Source organism: Staurois parvus, unplaced genomic scaffold (assembly GCF_062004578.1).
Source record: "Staurois parvus isolate SC_StPar_1 unplaced genomic scaffold, SC_StPar_1.0 ptg000902l, whole genome shotgun sequence".
Lineage (NCBI taxonomy): Eukaryota > Metazoa > Chordata > Amphibia > Anura > Ranidae > Staurois > Staurois parvus.
The window spans coordinates 1459839-1487023 of record NW_028318698.1 but is presented as its reverse complement, the minus strand read 5'-3'; the positions used below and the strand labels follow the sequence as shown (position 1 = coordinate 1487023).

Genomic DNA, 27185 nt, shown 5'->3' with positions numbered 1-27185 from the left:
CAAGAAGTAAGGGAAATCCTGCAATGGGGACACCTGTTCTGGTGGCAAGAGTTAGAGGGCATTCACCTCACTTTATAGAGACTTCCTCTCACGGCCTGTTGCATCTCTCCTACTAAAGGGAAATTTCCCCAACAGGGTCATGGACAGCAATATATAAACTGCTCTATTCAAAGCTGAAGTTGTGTATGTACAGGTACAGGCGGTGTGTATAGAACACTGTGTAAACATTTCTTTCTCTTTTCCTTCCACAGATGCATTTTGCTTTCTCGAATAAAGTGACCTTGCTTTTTGATATCTGGACAGTCCAGACTCTAGCAGGTAATTTGAATCTATTTGATGCAATTCTGAACCTAACTAAAGTGTGATCTGCACCCTTTGGAGGAACCTGGCCATACGATGATAGATTTTTTTTTTTTTTCTTTCATTCAGCCTGTGGATGGATGGATCTGCAGTGCTGGCTTTTGTGTTCTGACAGCCATTGCCAGCGGTTTTCAGAAAACCCAAAGTGTTGTCGTATGATTGGATACAGCCACTGTTGGCCGACAGTTTTCTGTCCAGCTCTTATGATTTTTCATAATGAAGGATGTTTTTGGCAAGAGGCAGCCAACAGGCCAGTCCATCAGGATCTAGCCAAAAATACTCTCAGGGTATGGCCAGCTGTAGAATGACTTCATAATGATGTATTCTGAAGGAAGAGGTTAAATATGGTTATCTTTCCCTACATAATGGAAGAGTCGGGTAAACTAGGAAAAGCATGCATCCTGTGTTGGAATAGCTGATATTCCTATACTTGTTCAATGACTTCAGTTTTGGGCACCAATTCACAAAAAATATATTGGGGAACTGGAGAAAGTACAGAGAAGGGCAACCAAACTGATAAGAGACATGGAGGTGCTCAGCTTTGTGGAAAGATTAAAGGAATTGAATTTATTCTCTCTTGAGAAAAGGAGATTAGGGGGGATATGATCATCATGTATAAATACATCAGTGGTTCATATAGTAAACGCGGTGTAGAGCTATTTACCCTGAGGTCATCACAGAGGACAAGGGGGCACTCTTTACATCTGGAGGAAAAGAGATTTGGTCAGATGAGACCAAAATTTAACTTTTTCGCCTAAAAGCAAAACGCTATGTGTGGTGAAAACTAACACTGCACATCACCCTAAACACACCATCCCCACTGTGAAATACGGTGGTGGCAGCATCATATTTTGGGGATGCTTTTCTTCAACAGGGACAGGGATACTGGTCAGTTGATGGATGGAGCCAAATACAGGGCAATCTTAGAAGAAAACCTGTTAGTCTGCAAAAGACCTGAGACTGGGGCGGAGGTTCACCTTCCAGCAGGACAACGACCCTAAACAAACAGCCAGAGCTACAATGGAATGGTTTAGATCAAAGCATATTCATGTGTTAGAATAGTCCAGTCAAAATCCAGACCTACAATTCTAATGTGAAGTGAAAAAATGCTGCGCTACATAAAACAATGGTACAAACCATTATATAACCAAAAAACAAAGTGACAAAAAAAATATATATATTAGAAGAAAAAATAGTAGAAAAAATATTAATATTGAAATAAAAAAAAAAATATAGAGAGAGATCTCTCAAAAACCACACAAAAAATAAGAATATGTTAAGTATGAATCAAATAAAAGTCAAGCAAACAGTCAAGTTCAATCAATAAAGTGTTCATTCAGTGAACCCTTCTTTGGATAATGAAAAATATGTGCATCTGTCATCAAGTCCCATACAAAGACATCCTCCACTATATATCTGCTCACCTCACGCAGTGTGACCTCACATTATGCATGTTACGGTCTAACTGCACTTTTGGTCCCATATAGACTCAGAAGATCAGCTTGCTGAATGAAGACTCCAAAGTAAGCTCCCTCCTGATGAGTGTCTTTGTATCAGCCGTATTCCTCATTAAAAAGAACTCAACATAGTGCTTTATTCTTTTAAACTTTTATTCATCAATTAAAACATTTGAAATACATTCACGTTCCGGAGGTGTATTTTGCACCAGGTATGATGAAGATCCAGTGATGTACTGATTAAACACAAGATGGCAGTATCATCTCAGCAGCAACATCCTGTACATGCTCAAAACAGACACCATCTGTAATATGTTGCAAGGCAAAGCATGGGCCCACTTAATGAATGCTATTGCCTGCTGTAATGTCGTTTCAAGAGCCGTTTGTAGAGTACTACAAGCTGTTATCCGGATAAAGTCACGTGGCTAGTGACGAAATGCATCGGGGAGGAGTGTGCGGATGACATCACGACGTTGCCATTCATCGGGATAGCGGCTTGTAGTACTCTGCAAACCGCTCTTGGAACGACATTACAGCAGGCAATAGCATTCATTAAGTGGGCCCATGCTTTGCCTTGCAATATATTACAGATGGCGTCTGTTTTGAGCATGTACAGGACTCTGCTGCTGAGATGATACTGCCATCTTGTGTTTAATCAGTACATCACTGGATCTTCATCATACCTGGTGCAAAATACACCTCTGGAACATGAGTGTATTTCTTATGTTCTGATTGATGAAAGTTTAAAAGGATAAATCACTGTGTCGAGTTCTTTTTCATGAGGAATACAGCTGATACAAAGACGCTTCTCAGGAGGGAGCTTACATTGGAGTCTTCATTCGGCAAGCTGATCTTTTGAGTCCATATGGGACCAAAAGTGCAGTTAGACCGTAACAGGTATAATGTGAGGTGAGCAGATATATGGTGGAGGATGTCTTTGCACGGGAATTGATGGCAGATCGCAGGAGGGTTCACTGAATGAACACTTTGATTGAACTTGATTTTTTGATTGACTTTTATTTGATTCATACTTAACATATTCTTAATATGTGGTAAGACTTGAACATTGTTATTCACAGATGCTCTCCATCCATCCAATCTGACAGAGCTTGAGCTATTTTGCAAATAAGAATGGGCAGAGATGTCCCTCTCTAGATGTGCAAAGCTGGTAGAGACATCCCCAAAAGTCTTGCAGCTGTAATTGCAGGGAAAGGGGGTTCTACAAAGTATTGACTCCGGGGGGCTGAATACAAATGCACGCTACACTTTTCAGATATTTATTTATAAAACAATTTGAAAACCATTTATAATTTTTCTTCCACTTCACAATTATGAGCCACTTTGTGTTGGTCTACCACATAAAATCCGAATAAAATAAATTTATGTTTTTGGTTGTAACATGAAAAAATGTGGAAAATTAAGTAAGTAGAACATTTTTTTATATTTAAAATGTAAAAAAAATATTGTTTTAAATCGCTTTAACCCCTTCAGCTCTTGCACCTGTACACCGCCTCTATGGACCAGAACAATTTTTACATTTCTGCTATGGGCTTATTTGTACAATACTTTGACATTATTTATAGCAGAACAATACTCGCCTCAGCACCACCGAGCTCCCCGCTCGACCGCTGACATCTTCAGGCCACTTGTTTCCGGGTCTCCATCACCGGCTGCTGTCAGTGGCCAGACGGGGATGACGTCACTCCCGTCAGATTCACCATTGACAAAATACACACAGTGGACTGTGTGTGCATGGCTCACTGTACAAGCGTGGACAGGCAGGTAAGTAGCTTTAATGCAGAAAAGACAAAACATATGTCTTCTGCATTAAAAATCCCGCCTGTCCCCCAATTTTAATTTATTAGCCCAAAGTTCCACTTTAAGAATATCACGTAGTACACACATTTGCAAGACAAGCAATGCTTCATTTGGTGATCTTGTCCTGCAAAAAGTATTTTTATGCTATCTATAGACAAGGAGATAGGGGGGGAAAAACATTTTTCTAATTTTACCAGTTTTAAAAAAAGGTTCCAGTCTCAAGGCACCCCAATCTTAAAGGTAATAAACTAAATGAATAGTATTACATAACACAGCAGCATCCACACAGGTAGGACATCCAACATTAGAGGTGATTTATTCTTACAATGCACACTGGTACGGATTTATATGCCAGCATTTCTCTTCTTCCTCAGTTTCTCTCCCTCATTCAGTTAATGTGACCCCCCCCAGTGCTGACAGAGAGGGGCAAGAAAGGGATAACAAGGATGCTGTCCAGTTGCCTGACCCCATTATCAACCAGTGACGTCATCAGTTGTTAGAATGCTGGCGGCTGACCTGCATGGTGCCCAAGGTTGTAATGCTGAACAATAAAAACCGGTGGCTTTGTGCAACAAAAAGGCAGGCGTATTCCACCCACCATCACTTGTTGACTATTTTTGGGTAGCTTGGTACTATTTTTAGGCATTTTGCCAAGTCACCCCTAAAGAATCTTGAATGCACCCCAGGGTGGTGTGCCACTCTGGTTGAAAAAGGCTGCTGTAAATAAAAAGCATGTGTTATTATTCTGTAAATTGTCCCCTTCACAATGACAATAAAATTATGTTTCTGGTACAAAGTGTAACAAGGATATTTGCAAATCAAATAAGTGTGGTTTTTTTTTTTTTTTTTTTTTTTCAATTTTGTGCATTTTTTTAACACTTTAAAAAAAAATACCAGACACCACTTAATAAAAATGTATAAAAGTTAAAAATGTTAGTGGTTTAAAAAAATAGAAATAAAAAACGGCAAGAAGTTAAGGTTGGATAGAATTAACTAAGGGTTTAATAAGGGATTAAATAGGAACAATTTTTTTTTTTAATTGTAAGCTTGCTTTATAGTGGTTGTAAACCTCCAGAATTATGAACAGTATATCCCTCTATAGCGTTTACTTGTCTCTATCCAGAGCCCTAAGTGTAATTTCTGTTGGCTGCTTTGGTCCTCTGCTATCATATTGAATTGCTTTTGACAAGTTTTCTGACATCAAGAGAAAAATGGTGATGAGGATGGACCATCCAGAACACAGCCTGTGATTGACCACCTCAGCTCTGTCCCTGTGAGCTGTGTGGAGGGGGGTAAGTTCTTTCCCTCAAATCAGCTCTCAGAGCTCTACTCACTAAGCTCTGCAGAAACCAGAGTATTTCCAGCTCCCCCCCGCTTTGAGAAGGCTCAGACAAGTTTTATAAATTTCTGGACTTTGGATGTAGAGAAGAGATGACTGCAGGTAAACAAATACAATGTATTGTGCAGGAGGATTTGTTTCATCTGTGTATCACCTGAGGCAAGTCACTTCACTGGGTGTATGTAAGGGTTTTACAACCACTTTAAAGAGGAATTCTAGGTATGGATATTTTATACATGGTTACAATGGTCTGGTTTGGAGCTATGTAACCATGTATATGCCATAACTGACCGATGCCCCTGGAAGCGGGCAAGGAAACAGTGCAGTGAGTTCACACTCTCCACCTCATCCAATCAGAAAACGCTTTGCATTCTGAATATGTAAAGCATTTTCTGAATGGTGCCCATGTTGAGTGGCCTACCTCCTGTATTTAGAGTACAGCAGGGCAGCTGCTCAGTCACTCAGCATCGGACCTGGAAGCAAGTGGAAATCACTGAAGCAGCGGTGTGTAATTCAGTTATTTCCAACTTCCTGCGGCATAGGCCAGGTATGTTATGTACATAGTAACTTTGGTCCAGCTTGCTGGAACAATATAATTGTGTAGAATATCTATACCTGGACTTCTTCAGGTGACATCATATGCCAGTTGAAGGCCATCCCTTTTGATCTGCAGAACTGAATTAACACAGCAATAGCTGTGAAAATGTGGCACCAACTCCCTCAAGAGTTGGTTCTGGCCAGCTCAGTGGATTGCTTTAAAAAAGTCCTGGATTCTTTCTTAGATACACAGATATAACTGGATACTAACATTTATAGGTAAAGTTGATTCAGGGAATATCCGATTGCCTCTCGGGGGATCAGGAAGGAATTTTTTTCCCTGCAGGAGCAAATTGGATCATGTTTTGCTGGGTTTTTTTTGCCTTCCTCTGGATCAACTGTGGGTATAGGATTATAACTTTTTTTTTTTAATGGTTGAACTGGATGGACTTTTTTGTTTTTTTTTCAGCTAGACTATGTAATTATGTAAGTCCCGGCTGTCTTTTTGATTTTAAAATATAAACATTAACCTCTTCTTCTTTTTTTTTTTTTTTTTATGTTTTTTATTTTTGAAAATGAAAAGCTGGAAACAGCCCTCTTTGACTAACAGTATCTTGCTTTGTAAGGTTGCTCTGAACCAACCGGTAGGGGTAGATAGACCAATGTGAAATTCAAAAACCAGTATACTGAATCCAGAAGTTGGTGTGCACTTTTAAAAAAACAAGCTTCCCTTTGGTGAAATTGTCTTTTAAAGGATAAGTTCACCTTTGGGAACCTGTTACCTGTTTTTTTGCCCCACTCCTGCAACCGCTCCCTGTTCCAAGCCCTCTCTGTGACAGCAGGCCGGGGATCTTCTCTCTGTACCTGCTGTCACTATTTAAAAAACGTACAGCCATGTTGGGCCCCGTCCACATGGCTGCATCATTCGCAGTCTGCGAATAAATAAATTAGTTTGTTGGTTGAAGTGGATGGACTAGTGTCTTTTTTTTTTTCAACCAAATTAACTATGTAACACGTACCGACATCCTTTGTGACTGTTGGCTTGTAGTTGTTAATGAACCACCGGGAATACAGAACTTCATCCCTGATCCAGTAATGTTCGCCGTACAGCCTTGCCAGGTCTTAGCACAGAAAACCTTCAGTCTGCTCTCCTTACCCTGAGCATATGCAGTGCAGCCCTATTCATTCTTTTGGGAGGCCTGTATTCTTGGCAGCCTGCTGAGTGTGGCTGTCCAATGGGTATGAATGGGGCTGCGGCGCACATGCACAGTGTGACGGCGTGCCAGACTGAGGTTTTCTTTGCAAAGGCTGCATGTTGTCAGGCAGGGCCACACAGTGAACATAGCTGGATCCAAGCTAAGAATGTTACCTATGGATTGCACTCGTGGAATGGAACTTAAAGACAACTTTACCTTTTTGGTGAAGTCAAGACCACTCACCCTGGAGAGAGAGCAGCAGTGTCTTTATTACAGGAAGCTCCTATAGAGAGGCAAAATGCTGGAGTTGTTGATAACCAATTTCTTCACAGATCTGGGACAGATACACAAAGGGGATGATTTACTAAAACTGGAAAGTGCAAACTCTGGTGCAGCTGTGCATGGTAGCCAATCAGCTTCTAACATCAGCTTGTTCAGTTGATTTTTGACAGTCAAACCTGGAAGCTGATTGGTTTCTATACAGAGCTGCACCAGATTTTGCATCATGCAGTTTTAGGAAATCAACCCCAAAGGTTCAAGTAAGAATACACACATCTCTTGTATTTAGACATATTTATATAGGCTGGATTTTGGTTTTAATGCACTTTTGAGTAAAACCTCTCCTTATAAAAAAACAAAAACAGCCAACAGCTGTCTCACTGCCTTCACCTCCAAACAGCAATCTAATGAAGAGGATTTGCCAGCTGAAGAACCTGACACTTCCTGGAGTGTCAGTCTCCTGGTCCCTTGCTTTGCTCTGCAGTTCCTTCTGCCAATTATTGTGCTACTCCAGGACACAGTAATGATGCAGAGGTCGGCAAGTAAAATCACATGCTGACCCTTTAGCTTCAGTATATATCTGCTTTGTGCACACACAGGCACCTGGGCTTTATAATGTTCAGGTGTATTTCTGTGCCCAGGTACCAAAGGTGCTGCAAACAGCCATACGCAGAAATCAATTATATACAGTGTGGATCGAAAGTTTGGGCACCCCAGCTAAAAATTTGTATTAATGTGCATAAAGAAGCCAAGGAAAGAATTTATAGCATGCACTGCCCCCTTTGCAAAGCTGAGACCTGCCAGTGTCATGCATTGTTCTCAATCATCGTCTGTGAAGACCAGGTGTAGTCAATCTCAAAGGTTTTAAATGCCCAGACTCATCTGACCTTGCCCCAACAATCAGCACCATGGGTTCTTCTAAGCAGTTGTCTAGAAAACTGAAACTGAAAATAGTTGACGCTCACAAAGCTGGAGAAGGCTATAAGAAGATAGCAAAGCGTTTTCAGATGTCAATATCCTCTGTTCGGAATGTAATTAAGAAATGGCAGTCATCAGGAACAGTGGAAGTTAAAGCAAGATCTGGAAGACCAAGAAAAATATCAGACAGAACAGCTCGCAGGATTGTGAGAAAAACAATTCAAAACCCACGTTTGACTGCACGATCCCTCCAGAAAGATCTGGCAGACACTGGAGTTGTGGTACACTATTCCACTATAAAGAGATACTTGTACAAATATGGTCTTCATGGAAGAGTCATCAGAAGAAAACCTCTTCTACGTCCTCACCACAAAAATCATCGTTTGAACTTTGCAAATGAACATATAGACAAGCCTGATGCATTTTGGAAACAAGTTCTGTGGACCGATGAGGTTAAAATTGAACTTTTTGGCCGGAATGAGCAAAGGTACGTTTGGAGAAGAAGGGGCACAGAATTTAATGAAAAGAACCTCTGTCCAACTGTTAAGCATGGGGTTGGATCAATCATGCTTTGGGGTTGTGTTGCAGCCAGTGGCACAGGGAACATCTCACGAGTAGAAGGAAAAATGGATTCAATAAAATTTCAGCAAATTTTGGATGGTAACTTGATGCCATCTGTGAAAAAGCTGAAGTTAAAGAGAGGATGGCTTCTACAAATGGATAATGATCCTAAACACACCTCGAAACCCACGGGGGGGATTACATCAAGAGGCGTAAACTGAAGGTTTTGCCATGGCCTTCACAATCTCCTGACCTCAACATAATTGAAAATCTATGGATAGACCTTAAAAGAGCAGTGCGTGACAGACAGCCCAGAAATCTCAAAGAACTGGAAGACTTTGTAAGGAAGAATGGGCAAAGATACCTCAAACAAGAATTGAAAGACTCTTGGCTGGCTACAAAAAGCATTTACAAGCTGTGATACTTGCCAAAGGGGGCAATACAAGATAGTAACTCTGCAGGGTGCCCAAACTTTTGCAGACGCCATTTTTTTGTTTTCTGTTATTTTGAAAGTGTAAATGATGGAAATAAAATCTAACTTTTGTTGACATATTATAAGAATGTCTAATCTGTAATTTGATGCCTTTTGGAGATTTTTCCATCTTTCCTTGGCTTCTTTATGCACATGAATACAAATTTTTAGCTGGGGTGCCCAAACGTTCGATCCCCACTGTATATATATATATATATATATATATATATGCACTTGTTTACACTAGCCTGTATCTGTATGCAGCCATTGATTTCAATGGGCATCTGTGAGCAGGGAAATATGCCCCAGTTGTACAGTTTATGGCACCTGGTGCCCATGTGCAGGAAGCATTCACAGTTCACCGCACATTTATCTAATATGTTAATGTTTGCTGTAGCATTAACTGTACCCTTCTCTAGAAACACCTGTACTCTGTAATATTGGTGGGGAGGATGTCCACATACTTTTGGTTATATATTATAGGTCCATTGGGTATGCAGAGAGACAACGTGCCTCTCCATTGTGCTACAATGCAGCTCTGACTGTCAGCGGGGCTTTCATTTAAAATATCTGTCTGATAAGTTTGTTTTGATAATTTCCCATTTCTGCCTCTTAGGGAGTTGTGGTGTCATGAATTTATGACTCACTTCCTTTGGGTAATGGGAGATTGGACTGGATAAAATAAAGTTCAGTCCAAGCTGTACAAATGAAGAGAGCTCAGTCTTTCATAGAATCACATTTGGTGGTTGATGGACTCATAAGGCTGTATTAATGCACATGTGGGGTGTCATGAGTTTATGAATCACTTCCTCTGGGTGACGGGAGAGGGAACTGGAGTTAAAAAAAATTATGAACAAATAGAAATAGAATGTATTGTAGAATCACATTTGATATTTTTTTTTTCTTTTTTATGGGCTGTTATGGTTAGACACAGTGGGTAAGTTGTTTGCACTTCCACCTAGCACTGCTAACAGTGGTTTGAATTCCAACCACGATGCTACCTTTCAGGAGTTTGCATGTTCTCCCTGTGCCTGGGTGGGTTTCTTCTGGGTACTCAGGTTTTCTCCCACACTCCAAAGACATTAGGTTCACTAGCTACTATTTAAATTGGCACTAGTGTGTGTGTGTATGCATGAATGTGTGTTAGGAACCTTTAGATTGTAAGCTCCGTGAGGGCAGGAATGATGTGAATGTATAATATAGTGTGTGTATGTAAATTGCATAAATTGATGGTGCTATATAAGTACCTGTAATAATAATCAAAGTGTTACTAAACCCTCAACCGTAAAATCAGTCTATATATGCAGTAAAGCATGCTTGTTATATTCACTGTGGAACCTAAGGGGTTAATCCTCCACATTGTGTAAAAAGGATGTTTGATCTTGTCTTCTCTGATCCACATCTTCTTCCAATGTCTCCTAAATATCTCCTGATAGAACAGAGGGTCGGGGTCACTCTGCACTTGCTCAGTTTGGTGTGTATTGCTAGAGAGGGTTTTTTTTTTCTTGGGAGAGTGCATGTGATCAGCACAGGGCCAATCAGCACTCTGATTGGCCCTGATTTAAACCCATGAATGAACGCGATTGCAACACGGTAGTCTGGCAGTTAAAGGTTTAAATCAAGTGTGATGAGGCAACACTGGGCCCAGTGATCTTTGACACCTCCCATGTTGTTCAGGTAGATTTCCACCTCTTTAATGTTGCCTACCCCTGATATATACATACTTACATTGGTTCAAACAGAAGCAATATAAACATTGCCAGACTTAAACTTCAGCCTTAAGGGTGGGGTCCACCTTGACCTTTTCAGGAAAAGTTGAGATTTCCAATAAAATTCAACAGCCTTTGTTTCTGACTGTAATGATTATCACGTTGTTTGTGACCAGTTTACTTTACAGCGGGCCTTTAAAGTAAATGGAAATGTTATAAAACTATGTTTAGTGTCTTCCTGTAACTGCACAGTTATGAAAAGTGTTCAATATTTATTGTAGCTTAACTCTGAAATGGGATCAAAGGTAAGAAAATGGAAAAATACGTGTCTTGTGGTCAGCAGTCTGATCAATGACATAAGGCCATTTAATAGTGTGCCCTTTTCAGATTGGCTAAAGTATACACTGATCAGCCATAACATTTTGACCACTGTCAGGTAAAGTGAATAAAAGTGATTCATTACAATGGCATCTGAATGTGGATTGGGATTTATTAGGCAATAAGTGAACTCATTGTCACTGAAGTTTAAAAAATTGTCCAAGTGTAAGGATTTGAGTGACTTTGACAAGGGCCTAATTGCAATGACTAGACAATGGGGTCAGAGCAACTCCAAAACTGCAGCTCTTGTGGGATGTTCCTGGTCTCCAGAGGTCAGGACTTGCCAAAAGTGGTCCAAGGAAGAAAAACTGGCCAACTGGCAGCAGGGTCATGGGCGGCCATTAAATGGACCCCTTAGTCTTTTTATTTTCCAATAGTTAATTTTTGCTCACTTGCAGTGTACCTTTGAACTTGCTAGAAAAAGTGACCACTCCAGGAATAGCGAATTCCTCTCCTTTTCTGTTGGTGTTTAATTATTGCAGGCCCCTCCACTCACCTCTTTACATAATCTATTTTGTTGCTGCCCAACACACAGCCCATGTGCAGCCTGCAGGGTGTCAAGCACCATGTAAGCAAAAGCTTTACATGCTCCTGGCACTGGCCACATTGTAGCAACAGCACAGTTAAAGTGTACATCAGCTCCAAGGAGCAGGGCCCTCCTATCCCTCTTGTATTGAACTGTATTGTTGCTGTATTGTCCCCTGTTATATTGTAAAGCGCTAAGCAAACTGTTGGTGCTATATTAATCCTGTATAATAATAATACATTCAATCAGCTGCCAGTTTGTAAAGCTTACTGATCTGTACCTGCACACTAGCTTCCCTAGTGCTGGCCACATTCAGTGGGTCCACATATAAAAAGCAGCAGAAGCTGCCAATCTCGGCTCCATGCTTCCAGCTGTGAGGGGACTTGGGTAGGATAGAAGGATCGCCTGTTGTCTCTGCTTCCCTTGCCAGCTCTCTGCCTGTCTGCTTTCTGAAACCTCATTATCAATATATCATTGTAGGAGCTATTCCCATCCAATAGGTTGCAGAAACAGCCTTGAAGACGGAATACATTCCTCTGAAACTCATTGGCTCTATGTACATGTTTACACTTTTAATAAATGTCACATGCACCATACATCAAAGTTGCAGTTTTTTGGACATTAAGCTTCTCCTTTTGTCCGTCCCAAGTCTTCTCATTGCAACGACATAAGGCCATATCAGAAAGGTAGAAGCCACCATCCACTGTTGGGCATGTTCTACTGGAAGGGATTTCTTCCTCTTTACCCGCAAAATCACCCACCCATGACCAGTGACCGATCCAGTTAGTCCAGCGTGGTCTCCAGCACAAAATAAAGCTATAGGGGAGAGTCAGCCTGATGCACAGCCCTGGTTACATGGAGAGGAGGTGATTATACAGAGATTGTCAGGCCTGCCCTACTACTGGAAGTCGAGCTAAATTGCTCTGCATGCTTTTTGCTGTGAATTGCATCACTGTAGCCTGGCTAGCTGCGGTGCATCAAATGCATGCGCATTTGAATGGGCTGCCCAATGTGCCACACTGGACCAAAGGTAATGCATGTGCATTGCCATTGGCAAGGTGTGTTGTGGTGCCACATATTCAAAATTACTTTTCAACACACCTTGCTGATGGCATTCCATCCCACCAATGCATATACGGAGGTAACACATGCAGTATTGTGTGGGTTACTGCAGTGCAAAAGTAATGCGTGCAAAATTCAGTATGTTAATCTTATTCTTGAACCACTTCCCGACTGTTATAGGGCCGCAGACAGGGCTGTGGAAAAGGGGGTACCACCAGTCCTCCAGTACGGGCCTAGGCCAGCAGGGGGGCCCAGGCAGCTGGGTGAATCGGATGTGGGCAGGGAGGATGATCGGCAGGGAAAGGGAGACAGTTACTTGAACCGCTCCCCTGGCTTCTTATCCTCTCCCTCCTGCTGGCTTTCAGCTGCTGCAGAGAAGGCCATACAGGGGATCTTTTCCAGTATTTACCCCCCATCACACTCATTACTCTCCCTGTGCACCATACAATTCCCCCTGCTGCCCAGGCCCCCCTGTGTGCCCCCACCCTCATAGTATTTCCAGCTTCCCCCTCTCCCTCCCACTGGCAGCTACAAGCACACAGTAGGATCCTTCAGGATGGAGAGTGGGGGAAGGGTCCAGTAAATATTTCATATATGCCAGCCCCTTTCCTGAATGAAACCAATGAGTGACCTGTACTGATCACTCACTGTGTTCAAGCATAGTAAACTTTGCCAGGTTGGCTGTATGGGGCCCCGTGGTTTCTAACAGCAGCCCTGGCGGTAAGGCTGCGCAAAATCGTGTGTGTGTGTGTGTGTGTATGTATATATATATATATGATTTTGCATTTCTGGGTAGGGAGCGCGCACGCCACACTACCCATGCTGTCATTGGCAGCTACAGATGTCGATCACTGGGTCCCAGCTGGAGATTCCCCGTTGGCACCCAGCGATCGCCAAGTATCACTGACAGGGGAGAGAGCTGTGTGTAAACAACACAGGTCTCTTGTCTGCCAGCAGTAACATGCTGCTGTGTATTTCTCTGTTGTGCAGAGCAGTATGTTTCCCTAGTAAAACACACACAGCACACTTAGTAAAATAGCACACAGTTATCCCCCCTCATGTTTATCCCTTCCTGCCCAGTGTCTGTACAGGGTCAGTGCTTTTTATTAGCACTGATCACTGTATTAGTGTCATTGGGATGTCAGTCGCAGTTAGTCGGTTCCCCCACAGTCCCGCTATAAGTTGCTGATCGTCGCCATTACTAGTATAAAAAATATTCCAGTATATATACCACCATCTGTAGATGGTATAACTTTCACGTATACAAATTAATTTACAGGTATTGGGATTTTTTATGGCAAAGACATGTAGCAGAATACATTTTGGCCTAGATTTTTGAAGAAATCTGTTTTTTTTTTTTTTTTTTTTTACTGGATTTGTTTTATAGCAAAAAGTGTAAAAATATATATATTTTTTTTCCTTTTTGTTTATAGCACAAAAATAAAAAATGCAGAGGTGATCAAATACCACCAAAAGAAAGCTCTATTTGTGGGAAAAAATAAATTTCATTTCTGTACAGTGTTACATGACCGCACAATTGTCAGTTAAAATAACGTAGTGCCATATCGCAAAAAATGGCCTGGTCAGGAAGGGGGGTAAATCATCTGGAGGGCAAGTGGTTAAATAACTGCTGACTTTTGTGCAGCCCTTTAGACATGTCACGGGCGCACTCTTTGTATTTACCAGGTTGACCGTCACTGCTGTATGGCATAACTTGAGTGACAGCTTTGAGGCTGCTGACTTCACATCCAAGATGGTGTGCCCAGCAGCTGTTTTTGGGCTTTTAAATGTCTACACAAGGGTGGCTTTTATAGGTAAATAACATGCATAAAATGCATTATAGCCCCACACCATGCCACATCCAAAAACTAGTTTAAATAGTTTAGGAACATCTGTTCCTCAGAAAAAAGGCAGATTTTATTGACCTAACACGAGGAAACATTATAAAATCACAAATTTTTATTTCCACGATTATTAAGATGGTGTTTGTATTAATTGTATTATCTTTTTCTTTTTAAATACATCTGAGATAGCAAAACACTCAACCCTGAGATGGAGTTCTGGAATTAGGCATACATATGTCATATACCAACATTACGTCATAGTATCAATTGATGATCATAAACCTGATTAGATTTCTCTGGATAGTGCCACCAGCATCTCCATGCGCAAATTGTCAATGCGTTTCATGGAAATAAAAATATGTGATTTTATAGAGTTGCCTTTTTTCTGAGGGATGTATGCTCCTTCGCTATTTATGCATGAACTACATTAAATACACCTACTATCTTTTCTGAAGGTTTTTGTTGGAATGAATGGCCTGGGGTCTCTAAGGAAGAGCTTGAGAAACATTGTGCTAGAATAGGAATGAGTAAACCGCATTGGCAGCGTGCAAGTTTAGACTGAATATCAGACTCCTCTTGTCTCTACAGGTCTTCTGCTTTCATGTGTGGTCGTCCTGATGCTCACTGTCCTCTATGAGCTGTCCAAGGTGTTGAAGTCTAACCTTCTATCCCGGGTTCTGCTGACTCTGCCACTAACTCCTGATTCCTCCCTGTCACCGTCGCTGATATCTGATAGTGAAGCTAATGTTTCTGCAAACTCTGACCCGCTGCTAACACATGAGCCCTTGTCTCCTGGAGAGAACTCCGAGCCTCTGGGATCTCCTCCTGTCCGATACTCTTCCTCTACCTACCGGTATGTTTTGTATTGTCTTTGGTCTGTTCTAGTTCATTCCATATACAGTATTAGCATGGCTGTTTATTGCAGGAAACCTGTCAGTAGGAAAACATGAAGCCTAATGCTGCTGACCTCTCTTTCTGAATATACTATATTCCTGGCTTCCATGCTTTCCCTCTTGCTTCAAAATGTGCTGCCACTGACTAGTAATGCATATGTAGAAAAGGAATTCTGGTTATCTTGATCTTCATGCATGTTTCAAGCCAATGGCTTATAAAGTAGTGAAGGATCAACCTCACAGCCAAGCAACAAGCATTTTCAGGTTTATTTTGAGCCCCGACAGTTTTTTTTTTTTTTGCCATCTGTGCCCCATTGAGTAGATTTCCCTTCACTTCCTGTCCAATAGCCAAACAGGGAGTGAGAGGAAATGCCTTAAAATTAAGGGAACCCATGGGGACCCCCCCAAGTCACCAGAACTAATGTGCCCAATGGAAGATTTCCCCTTATTTCTCGGGACAACCCAAAATTTGGGGTTTTCACTCTAGATGATAATGGTAAATAGGACAAATTAGAGGGTGAACCTCCCTAACGGACACAGAGAGCAAGAAAAACTGAATGTGTTCTAATCCCTTTCCACTCCTAATCCAAAACTAATTAAAGTTTTCCCTTATAGTTATACTTGGAAATGCTTATTACTGCAGTATGTAGAAATGAGAAGATGACATTGTCATTAGCTGTGCAGCAGGCATGTCCCTGCTGGCCCTAGAAAGATGATAGGATTTGTTGTTTCTGAACCCAGTGCTGCTAGATGACCTCATCCCTTCCTGCAGAACATTCCATTTGGCTTTCAATTTGAAAATATTTTCAGCAGTTTACAGGAAAATACAATGGCAGGATTCTGTAATAAATTTAGCAGGAACCTATACATGAGTTTTTTCCCCTCCCCCCCCCCCCCCCTTTTTTTTTTTTTAACCTTAACCCTCCCCAGCCACTTTCTGCCATCTAATCCCTAGCTCCCTTCTCTCCCAGAACCACAAATATTTTCATAATTACTTTTTTCACACTTTCTAGGTTCTCATCTAGGTGAGATTAACGTGTCATTTGCCCACAACGGGAGGCTGTGGAGTATACCAGTGAGCATGCACCATGATGCGTGTTCAGATGGATAGTTGTTTCTTCCTGATACTTGCAGACTCCCCCTGATGATGCAACACATGTGCATCATCAGGGTAGCCTCAGGAGCCCAGATGAGACAGCTAGCTTCCTGCTGTTGACAACACAGATAAAGATGGCAGTGCAGGATATGTTTTTCAGCGGATTCTTAGAGAACACCGCTGTATCACTGGCCGTGTATGCAATTTATGAATTACCCACCGATAAAGGAAGGGGGTAGGATAAATAGGAAAGGGGTTGGGGGGAGGTCTGTGAGGAGCCATTTTAAATGTCACTTTGCATTGTGCGTTCCTGTATGATTCACTGTGCATTCCCATGTGATTCTCATTTTGAATGGGCTGAAATCGCACCACACCAAAAATAGTGCATGCCCTATGTTTTAAAACGCACTGCAACTGGATCACATGGTACAAAAGTACCATACTTTTGTGACCTGAATTTGGGGTGTTAATTTTTTATTGACACTCATTGAAGATGGCAAATATAGTGCATTTTGCATGTGGTTTGAATCGCACAGCCACGCTCAGTGTGTTTGTGTGATTCAGATTCATGGTGTGAACCGGCCCTCAATCAAGGACCTCTAACTGCCCATTGTCTGTCTCTTCCAGGTAGGGGCACATTGGTTTTCATTAGTAAGCATGTCAAAGGAAAACACTATGTGGGTTATTTACTAAAACTGGGGAGTGCAAAATCTGGTGCATCACTGCATAGAAACCAATCAGCTTCCAGGTTTTTTTTTATCAAAGCTTAATGGAACAAGCTGAAGTTAAAGGCTGATTGGCTACCATGCACATCTGCACCATATTCTGAATGCTCCAGTTTTACCCTAGGTTCACACAGCGTTTTTCAGAAACGCACTACAGTCCATTTAACATGATTTCCTATGGGATACGTTCATATCTCCGCGTTTTCACAAGGTGCATTTTTTTGGAAAGAGTCAGGGACTTTTTTGAACACAAAAAGTTGCATTTTTAGTTCTATAGACTTCAATGGAAATGCTACAGAAAAGCATGTTGTGCATTTTCGCCACTTTTTTTGTGCATTTTGCTGTTTCAAGTTGCCTAGCAACAAGGAAAAAAAAAATGCAAAATGCGGCAAAAATGGATCAGGCACAAACTGAATAGGCCTTAGTAAATTTCTCACTGTCACTTGATTCTCCAAAATAAACTGGAAACTATAGACTTTTTGCTGGACCTAGAAAAGGGGAATCATAGTTTTTGTGATTTTTATTTAAGAGTTTAATGGATAAGTTTACTTTTTTGGAACATGATACATGCTCCACCTGTTTTTAGGGCGGAACATGTAACATGTTCCCACAGCTGCAGCCTTTCCCCCTCCCAATGACAGCGAGCAGGGATCTTCTTCTATTTGAAAATAACTTGCCCGTGTCATTCATTTCCAGTTTCCTGTGAATGTCGTGAACTAGAAGTACTGACAGCCTTTGTAGCGAACGATTGTTGTTCTGAATGGACTGTAGGGTTGTTGAGGAGCGGCCTCGTAGCTCATTCACAAGCCTTGCCACTTGTAAACCGTCAGCCCATATGTAGGAGTCTGGCATTGCACCCCTGATCCACAAATCTCGGGTACAATGCTTTCCAGGCTCCTTAGGGAAAAGATAATAAATGCACATTTTTTTTCCTGCAAAAAAGACAGGCATTTATAATTTATCAAAAGGTGAACTTATCTTTTAAAGTTGACCTGTCATGAATGACTTGGTACTTTTTTTTTTTTTTTTTTTTTTTAGTTACATGTCTTATTTAAACACTGCAGTCTTAAGTAAATATTTCTCTCTGTATGTTTTAATGTATTTTATCGGTCATAGGGAATTTTCAAAGTGTTATATGCAGCCTACATATTTCTTCGAGCAGTTTCTTTTTAAATGACTTATTTTATTGTTCCCTGTTCTGCTCAAAGTACTTTTATTTAGAGAAATTCTGCTCACTTCCTGCCCACATGCTCTCGGGTGAAGGCTCTGCAGTGGTTAATGTCAATATTCCTATTGCGCACTTTCCTGGATAAGGTTCAGGAGTAGCAGGTGCTGCAGCAACAGCCAGCTGGATCTAGAGACATCACAGATCAACACACATTCGCCAGCACACCAGGAATACCATGCAAAAGCTTTATTGAAGAATGGTCACAGGCATGTGATCACATTCTTCAGTAAAGTTTTTGGACAGTACTTGATCTATGGTGTGCAAGGCTATGCAGTGGGACACAGATGGAAACAGGGCTAGTTAGTAAGGGTTTAAATCTTTTCTAAGTGTTATGTAGAAAATAGAATGACTGTCACCTTTCTCACTGCTCTTCTCTTTACACACAGATGGTGGTTCCTGCACTCATCGCTGGCTCTGCTGCACACATCCCAGGTTTTCCTTGGATATGTTCTGATGTTGTGTGTCATGTCCTACAATTCTGCCATTTTCCTGTCAGTTATCATTGGATCTGGCCTTGGATATTACTTGGCCTTCCCTGTTCTTGCTAAATTCCCAAAGCTGTACAGTCTGTAGCATCCTGCTGCTGAGAGGAGCACAGAAAAGTGGTCCTGTCTTCCAAATACTACTTGCACAGATTGCTATGTGCCTTTACATGATTTCTCAGGTACAATGACTGACCCTTGCAACCCTGAACTAAACCCCCTACCTGTTGTTGCACTCCTAAGCATCCTGATACAGACCCCTATTAATTAGCCTAACCAACGGGTTTGTCACACAGCAGTAGGGTCCAACTCTAAACCTGCCCCCACTGTAGCAGAAACATGATCTGAGTTTTAGCTGTGTGTACCAAGAGCTGTCCAATATCTAGGTTGTTTTGTACATGCTATCCAATGTGATCTTTGTACCTCTGACATGACCTTATGGGTGTACAGAGATCACCTCAGTAAGGAATTTGTATTTTATGATTTGCAATGAAAATCGGCAGCATGAGAGGCTCAGATGAGGCCCATACCAGACTTTTTTTTTTTTTTTTTGTTTCTTTGATAGTTAATTCTTAAAAGAGAATTCTACTTGCCCAGCATGATTATACATCAAATCTATGCATCACATAACTAAAGTAAACCTGTTACTAGGAAAAGGACATTCAAGTAATGATTTAAAACAAGCCTTCACTGACCTATGTTGCTGCAAGAATTGTGGAGTAGTTCTCAAAGTTCACAGCAAACACAGAAATCCTCCAAATTCTTCTTCAGCGGTGACTAAGCAGCTTTCCAATCTCATGTCCAGAGAAGGAATGCTGGGAGGGGAGAGCAGGGTAAGCTGCCGAGAAAACTGCTTTGAAACTTAGGGATGAACTGATCCACAGTGCCTGCTGCTACAAGGGGCAGTGAGAGCTTGTTTTATGGCTTATTTCCGTTTCAGAATATGCAAATACTTGACTGATAATGGCCTGGTTACAGATGCCCTGTAACAAACAGAAAAATATGGAGTATGCCATTGCCAACCTTCTTTTAGCATTTGCTAACTGGATGTTTGATACTTTGGCAAATACTTGAGTCAGTGAACTGGAAACAAGCACATGGATTAGGAAAGTCAGTAGTTCCAATCTGCATGTTTGTTGTGGGTTGGGTAGGTTGTTGCAGTGAAAATAATCTACACAAGTCACTGTTCAGATGAGCAAAGAGTTGCTCCTATGTTAAAGGAAATACTGCAGAATGTTATTTGCCAGAAAAGGAGCAAATGGGAGGGGGTTTCTCTACATAGCAGTTTTGTCACTAGTTTTTGCCAGGAACACGAATGAGGCAGGGGCATTTAGTCAATGAATGCACTGAAGGAGGGTTGGCATGACAAAGGTCAGCAGTGACCGTATTTCTCATATAATAGGTTTGTTTTAAATGGTACTTTGCCATGAGATATAAAAGGGAGGAAACATCTGAGAATCAAAATACAGGTGCTGCCAACACTGATGTTTATTGTAGCAGACCCAGCTCTCTAAATCTGCTTCTGGTATTACTAGCTAGTCACCGGCCTGAACAAATGTGCAGGACCAGGACATCAGACTTTGCTGACAGAATACTTGTTCAAGGGCAGGTAATGAATAGATATTGAAGCCATGATCAGGATGACAGCCCTAAAGAAAAGTCAGCAATACCACATATTGTATCCTTATTGTAGTACTGAGAGAAATGCAATGCTGTTCTCAAAACTGTAGCAGCCTAGTTGTTCTATTAGCCCTTTGGCTTCAGAAATTTGAGTCATTAACCTGGACAAGTTAGCAGAGCAAAAGTTCTGCCTTCACTGGCTTAAAAGATTTGTGACCATGGGAATGCCATTTTATTACAACAAACTTCACTTTGATTTTAGATTTCTGCTTATCGAGTTGCTAAATGTGTACAGCTCCAAACTGCTATCAAAATGTGGTAAAAGATTTGTAAAAAGCACAGTAGGAATTGTAGATGTATACACACACACTATGCCACAAGATATATTTGAAGGTGGATGACTTTGTTGCACTGCATAGCCTCAGGTACAAGCTGGATGGTTTTGCTACCAATGTTTTAATCTGGCATTCTTGTGCAGTTTAAAAAAAGCTTAAAACAGTATGAAAAACTCTTCTGTAGTATTTTTTTTTTTACTTTTTGTATCTTTCAATTGGATTTTATAAAAACCACCAGATGGGGGATTTACTAAAATTGGTGCAGCTGTACATAGTAACCAATCAGCTTCCATGTTTTTTTTTTTTCTCAACACTTAATTGAACAAGCTAAGTTAGAAGCGGATTGGTTACTATGCACAGCTGCACTAGACTGTGTGCTCCAATTTTAGTTAATGCCCGCCCAAAGTGTGTTGCTTGGGTAATCGAGCACCTTTGAGCTGTTTTTGATTACAGCATATTAAGAAATGTATGCCTTTTTCACATGGGCCATTATGTGCATAGACTGGATTCCAGGGGCAAGAATGACTTCTTGGAGGCTGTGAATACAGGCATGTGTGAACAGCTGCAACCACTCAGTCTATGCAAAGCAATGACAAGCTCAGAGAAGCTGTCGCTGTTCATATGTATTTGCAAACCAGGGGTTACCAATGGATGTCCCAACTTGAATGCAGACAGATGCATCCAGGGTCTGACATTCATTCCTAATTGAATGTATCTGAACTAGTAGATACTCACAAACAGCTATGGCTCCTCTCAGCCTGTCATTGTACATTCTGAGCAGCTGCAGGCATGCACCGGCCATCAAAGCCACTGGAATCTGGTATATTATTTTCTCCTGCAGGAGCCTGACAAGCATTGAGTCTGCAATCAGTGGTGCAATGTCAGGCTTCTGCAGACAAGCACTGCAGCTTTCAGCCCTTATCTGCATAATTGCCATCAGTTTCTAGCTGCAGGGCTTGTGAATGAACTACAAGGGTCATCTCAGCGCCCCTGCAGTTCATTCAGAACTACAAGTCATCAGCCATGGTGGTTGATGGTAGTTGTATATTTATTCACAGGAAACAGTGAATGAATGACATGGCAGCGCTGTTTTTGAATTGTGACAGCGGGTGCAGGAGATCATCCCCTGTCACACATAGGCTACGATCTGCGGGAGAGCCTGCAGGAGCTGGAACATGTTACACGTTCCACCCTAAATATTGGTGGAACGTGTAACATGTTCCAAAATGTGAACTTTGTCTTTAAAAGGAGGCCTAAAGCGGGCATTTGGTTGCCTCTAGCAACACCTACTTTTGGTAAATGAGTATGTATGTGTATTTGTGAAATAAAATGGAAATGTTTCAGATAAAACTGCAGTTTTCTTACAATAAAGTTTATTTATTAATTAGAAGCTTTTTTTTTATTATTTAAAACATTTAAAAGTTTTATTAAAATATATATTTGGGAGGGGAGATGCAGGTTTGTACTGGTAGAGAGAAGGCACTTGTTTGGCTTCAGAAAATGAGGTTACCTCAAGGTTGTGCATGGAGTGAAGATGTCAGGCAAGAACCGCTCCCACATTCTGTCCAGTCACACGCAGAGATTGTTCATCTTACATACACACATAAGGAATGTACATCTAAAAACACATCACATAAAGAGCTGTGTCAGAGGTTTGGTGTGTGCAAGGTTCACCATACAAGTCTAACACTGACAGAATGTAAAACTGCCAGAGATACAGCTGCAGGCTTCTCCTCCACCCATCTGTAGAAGAAAGGTGGTGGAATGTTTAGCGGCACTTCCAGTTGTCTCTTAGAGAAAAAGAACATTTAATTCCCCACCTAGGAAGTTGTGATCCTTTCCGGAAATACCTCTGTCTCCACAGAACCACTATTGGAATAGACACCTTAGGCAGGCCATAGATAATGCAGTTTTCTTTCCTTCCAGCAAAGGTGGAAGGAAAGAAAATCATCCGATTTCCCCATCAACACAGTGAGTGTTGATGGAGGAATCCCTCCCGCAGCGCTGTTGAATTTTTCCGGCAGGCAGTCTTCCTGCACGGCCACACACAATGACTACTACTAGAGGCTATAGAGGCGTTAGAAAAAAAAAAAAAAAAATCAAACAGGCTGGTTATACCCAAATCGATGGATGGATTGACTTGGCTAAAGCCAGTCTTGCCCATAGATGAATCAAATCTCAGCCAGTCCCTGCTGAACCAGTGGAGATTCGATCCATCCATCCATAGGATGGCTTTACACTAACACTTAGAAGTCTAAGCAACTATTGCCTTTGGCATTCTGAAAGTACTTAAGAGAAATAAGGGATTTAAAAAAAAAAAAAAAAAATGGCATTTATACTAGATGGATGGTCCCCTGCTGCTTCTAAGACTGAGAACTACACAATCAAAGCCCACTGATTGCTCAGTTCTTAGTCTTCACTTAGCAGAGTAGTGACTGTCAATCACCGGCTCTCTGCTCTGCCCCTCCAAAACTCACTGGAGCACCAGGCTGGGCAGGAGCAGCTGGCAGCATCTCGCTGAGAGGCAGAGCCAGCTGTCTAGGCATCGGGGTGGAGCCTTACATTAAAGTTGGGATGTTTAGCGAGCCTAGACTGACTCTCCAACATCAGACAACAGCTGGTTTTAGCCTGGGGTCAGCTGAAAATGGGTCACAGAAGTGCAGAACCAGCTGTGCGCCTGTGATTCCCCAGGTGAAGTATAGCCAAATGCGCTTTGGCTATACTTCTTTAATGGCCTTGTGTTTATCTAGAATGCTTCAGTTTTGCCTGAATTACTTCTGTCATGTGCTAATTTAAAAAATGATCCGGTTAATTTGGTTGCTATTGAGAACACACAAAGTGTATTACTAAGCAACTGGCGTATGTAGTATGCACCGCATTAAAATGGTGCAAGCTTTATGCCTGCACCTCTCTTTAGTTTAATTCCGCGCCCCCTTGCATATTTACTAAAGAACAGTTTTCGTGATTACTGGATTAGTGTGTTGGAGCCTTAGGGACATCCACGCACAGCCCAGTCATTACAGGAAATTAGGGCTCCCCTTAGTCACATAGTATACCAGAACCTTGCTTTGTAATGAGGAATGTGAAGTCACGCTACTTAGTGATCAAAAGTCCAACATGCAGCTCAATCCTTATTCATATGTTTATAGACTGACTAACTCTCAGATATACAAGCAAGTCTTTTGGAGTGAGTATGTCCTCATTTTAGATTACAGGACCTATTTAAATGGCTAGGCCGTTACAGAATGCGGAGATTTCGGTTAAATTGGTTTTGAAACATCAAGGATTTTACCTTAATGCATTCCCTCTCTTCTTACAGGGTGGATTGATATCAGCAAGAGCCATGGGCTCTTGCTACTGTCAATCGAATCCTATGAGCAGGGGGCAGGCAAAGTCTGAGTACCCCCTAGCAAGCTATTTGAAGGGGGGATGGGGAGCCAGGAGTGCCAGTAGGGGACCCGAGAAGAGGAGGATCAGAGCTGCTCTGTGCAAAACCATTGCACAGAGCAGTTACATATAACATGTTTGTTTAAAAAAAAAAAACAAAAAAAAAAAACACCCTGAACCTTTAATATCACTTTAAAGAAACCAGAATTAAAAGTTGAGTTTGTTATGCTTACATAAACAATGTATCCCCCAAAATTGTGAAACCTTGCATGAGAATAAACCCATGACACCATCCACACAAGATACATCACATGCATGCAAGGGAGTCTGTAGGGCCTGCTCAGTGAAGTCCTCCACAGAAGGGCACCTCAATGCGGTTTTCTTTGGGTTAGTGTTTATGTCTCATTGCTGTGTACTGAGTGTTTATAGAAAGCAGTGTGCATATGGGTGTGTCATAGGTAAAGAGAAACAATCTTCAGTGTGATAGTGGCAGTACTGGAAGCGTTGTGACAGGAATAGTAACATTGCACATTAAAGCTTAGGGAATAAAACTCGCACAAGCTCAGCACTAGTGAATTTACACTGGGGGGCATTACACAATGCAGATAGGGGGGTGATGGTGAGGATTGTGGAATATTGAAACACTGTGTATTAATGTCATGGGGAATAGCAAAAACTCCAGCGTTGGCATAGCAAAGGGTGGGGTTGGGTTGTGTTGCAGAGCTAAAAAAAAAAGCATTTAAATAAGACGTTTTGTGCCAAAAGAGGGAGATTCTGGCGCTGCTTCTGCCCTCCATAAGTTCATAGTAAAAGCTTAGTCCCATTGTGCTGGTTCTCAGAACTGGGTAATGACCTCTTCTTTCTTTTGTGGAGCTGGCACAGGAGTTTCCCTGTACCCTTCACCCTCTTCCTCCTCCTCACTCATGGGTGATTGGAAGCCGCTATCATCTGGGGTGGAATGTACTGCATGTGATGTGGAAGAGTGAAGAACTTCAGAATGGGTGTCCTCTTCTGGAGTGGCAAGTGAAGTAGTAACCACTTGTGGGATCTGGCAAGGCAGTATCTCAGGATGGACAGTTTTTTCCTGTGTCGAGTGTTGTTCCAGCTCTTCAACTGGATGGTGTTCATGGCTCACATATTTTATGACTGACTCGTGGTTGACTGCCTTGTTCTCGTGTATTTCATGAGGTTGCTCCTCAGTCAACTTGTGATCATCCATGCTCAAATGTTCTTGTGTCAGTAAATGATGTGGTGCTTCCTCTTCCTGATGACCATGAACTTCTATATGATCTGAAAGCCTCTGGTAATTATGTACCAATTCTCTTTCTGGAGACACATCTGTGGTGGAAGGTGTTCTTGTCGGCTCTACATGGCTGTTATCCACATTATCTTCAGGATGTCCACCAAATGATGTATTCTCTTCCTGGGCCTGAAGATCATTGGGCCTCATCTGCTCTGTGTGAGACTTAGTGACCTGTGTCACCTGTTCCTTGGGTTGTGCATGTTGGGTGGCCTGCACAGTGTCATCCTGTTGTGGAATCTGTGCTTTGTCTTGAACCTCAACATCAAACTCTTTGACAAGCATGTTCCGGATTGTACTGACATCACTGGACTCTGGCTCTTCAGGGATATTTTCATTAGCTGGGGCCTCCTGGCAGGATTCCAGGTATTCGGGCGCATCATCATCCTGAATAAGGGATACCACTTGGCGTTGTCTACCATGCCTGCCTCCAGAGGATTCAGTATTGTTGGAATAGTTTTCAGTCCAATTAATAGGGGGCTCATCTTCAAGGAGGTGAAGGTTAGGATCACTGTTGTGCAATACCATACTGTCCCGGAACAAGTTATGCTTTCGCTGCGTGGCGGCATCCTTTACAGCTAGAAAGATATGAAGAAAGGATGAATTATTATACAGTTACCATACATACTCAACCTTTGAGGAATTAAGTCTGGAGTTGGAGAAGCTGACTTAACTCTCACTCATTATGTCATCTCTATTTTACAAACATTTCCTATCTGTCCTCCTTTCTAACATGCCTGATACAACTAAACTGCCAGTGTATATTGCAGTGCAACTACTGGAACACTCTGGCATCAGTTTGTTTGTAGACCACTAAGCATTTTAGTCCTTTCTTAAGAGACGTCCTCTGTTAGTATTGACATACCTTTTATTTGCTTCCTTATGGTTTGTTAAATATACCCATCAAAAGTGTGTTATATCTGTTTGATAACTGCAAAAATACCTGTTGACCCTGCCAGAAATCTTGTGAGCTGATAAACTTTCTGTACTGCGTTCTCATCGCTTAATACTTTTCCTAATTCTCTCTGGCGACCGCAAAACACCCCTCCCCCCATTGTGACCTGTATTAGAATATTTGGAGAATTGCTTGAAGTACCTCTGTAACGTTCCCCAGTGTCTCACACAGCAAGCACCAGAAAGCTCATCCCTGCTCCAAGAATTATACACAACCGATGAGACGCCGCACACCAGAAACACAGCCTAAATACAAAGTAGTAAGACGCAGCTTCAACCTGGCTATTCCCAGGCCATGCCCCCGCCCCCTTCTGACATGTTTCGCCCTGTGAACAGGGCTTAGTTATAGATATGAGTGCAGTCACCACAGCTAGAGACTGGTAAGTTGCAAAATATGACATTTTTGCTGTTGGGTTTAGAAGCACTTTAATTTTGCTTCATTTGTCTCTTTTCTCTGCCTTCCAATCCTGCTGTTCTCTATCAGTACCTCCATGGATCGCCAATTACTTAGAACTTTCAGTTCAGGCTTCTAGTTCTAACCTAAAGGATCTGTACAATTAGGCCTGCCCATACATGTCCCAATAACCAAATGCTGTCAAACATGACCTACACAAAGGCTATGACCTAATCACTTCCACATCCAGGTCTTCTCACTTCCCCACTACTCTGGAATTCCACCCATGTGTTGTTCAGCTCTCTCCAACAGCTG

General features: G+C 41.7%; 2 protein-coding genes across 2 annotated transcripts in view; one reads left to right on the top strand and one right to left on the bottom strand.

Moving 5' to 3' along the window:
- SLC31A2 (solute carrier family 31 member 2) overlaps positions 1-22225 on the top strand; it is a 29084-nt gene extending 6859 nt beyond the window's left edge. Inside the window, exons 2-4 of the mRNA XM_089656395.1 lie at positions 252-318; positions 15045-15309; positions 18785-22225. Of these exons, the coding sequence (XP_089512521.1) occupies positions 252-318; positions 15045-15309; positions 18785-18971 (519 nt within the window). The 3' untranslated portion in view covers positions 18972-22225. The remainder of the gene's footprint in view (positions 1-251; positions 319-15044; positions 15310-18784) is intronic.
- The window catches only part of NIBAN2 (niban apoptosis regulator 2), a 124847-nt gene continuing 119853 nt past the window's right edge, over positions 22192-27185 (bottom strand). The window contains exon 15 of the mRNA XM_089656394.1: positions 22192-26100. Within this exon, the coding sequence (XP_089512520.1) occupies positions 25058-26100 (1043 nt within the window). The 3' untranslated portion in view covers positions 22192-25057. The remainder of the gene's footprint in view (positions 26101-27185) is intronic.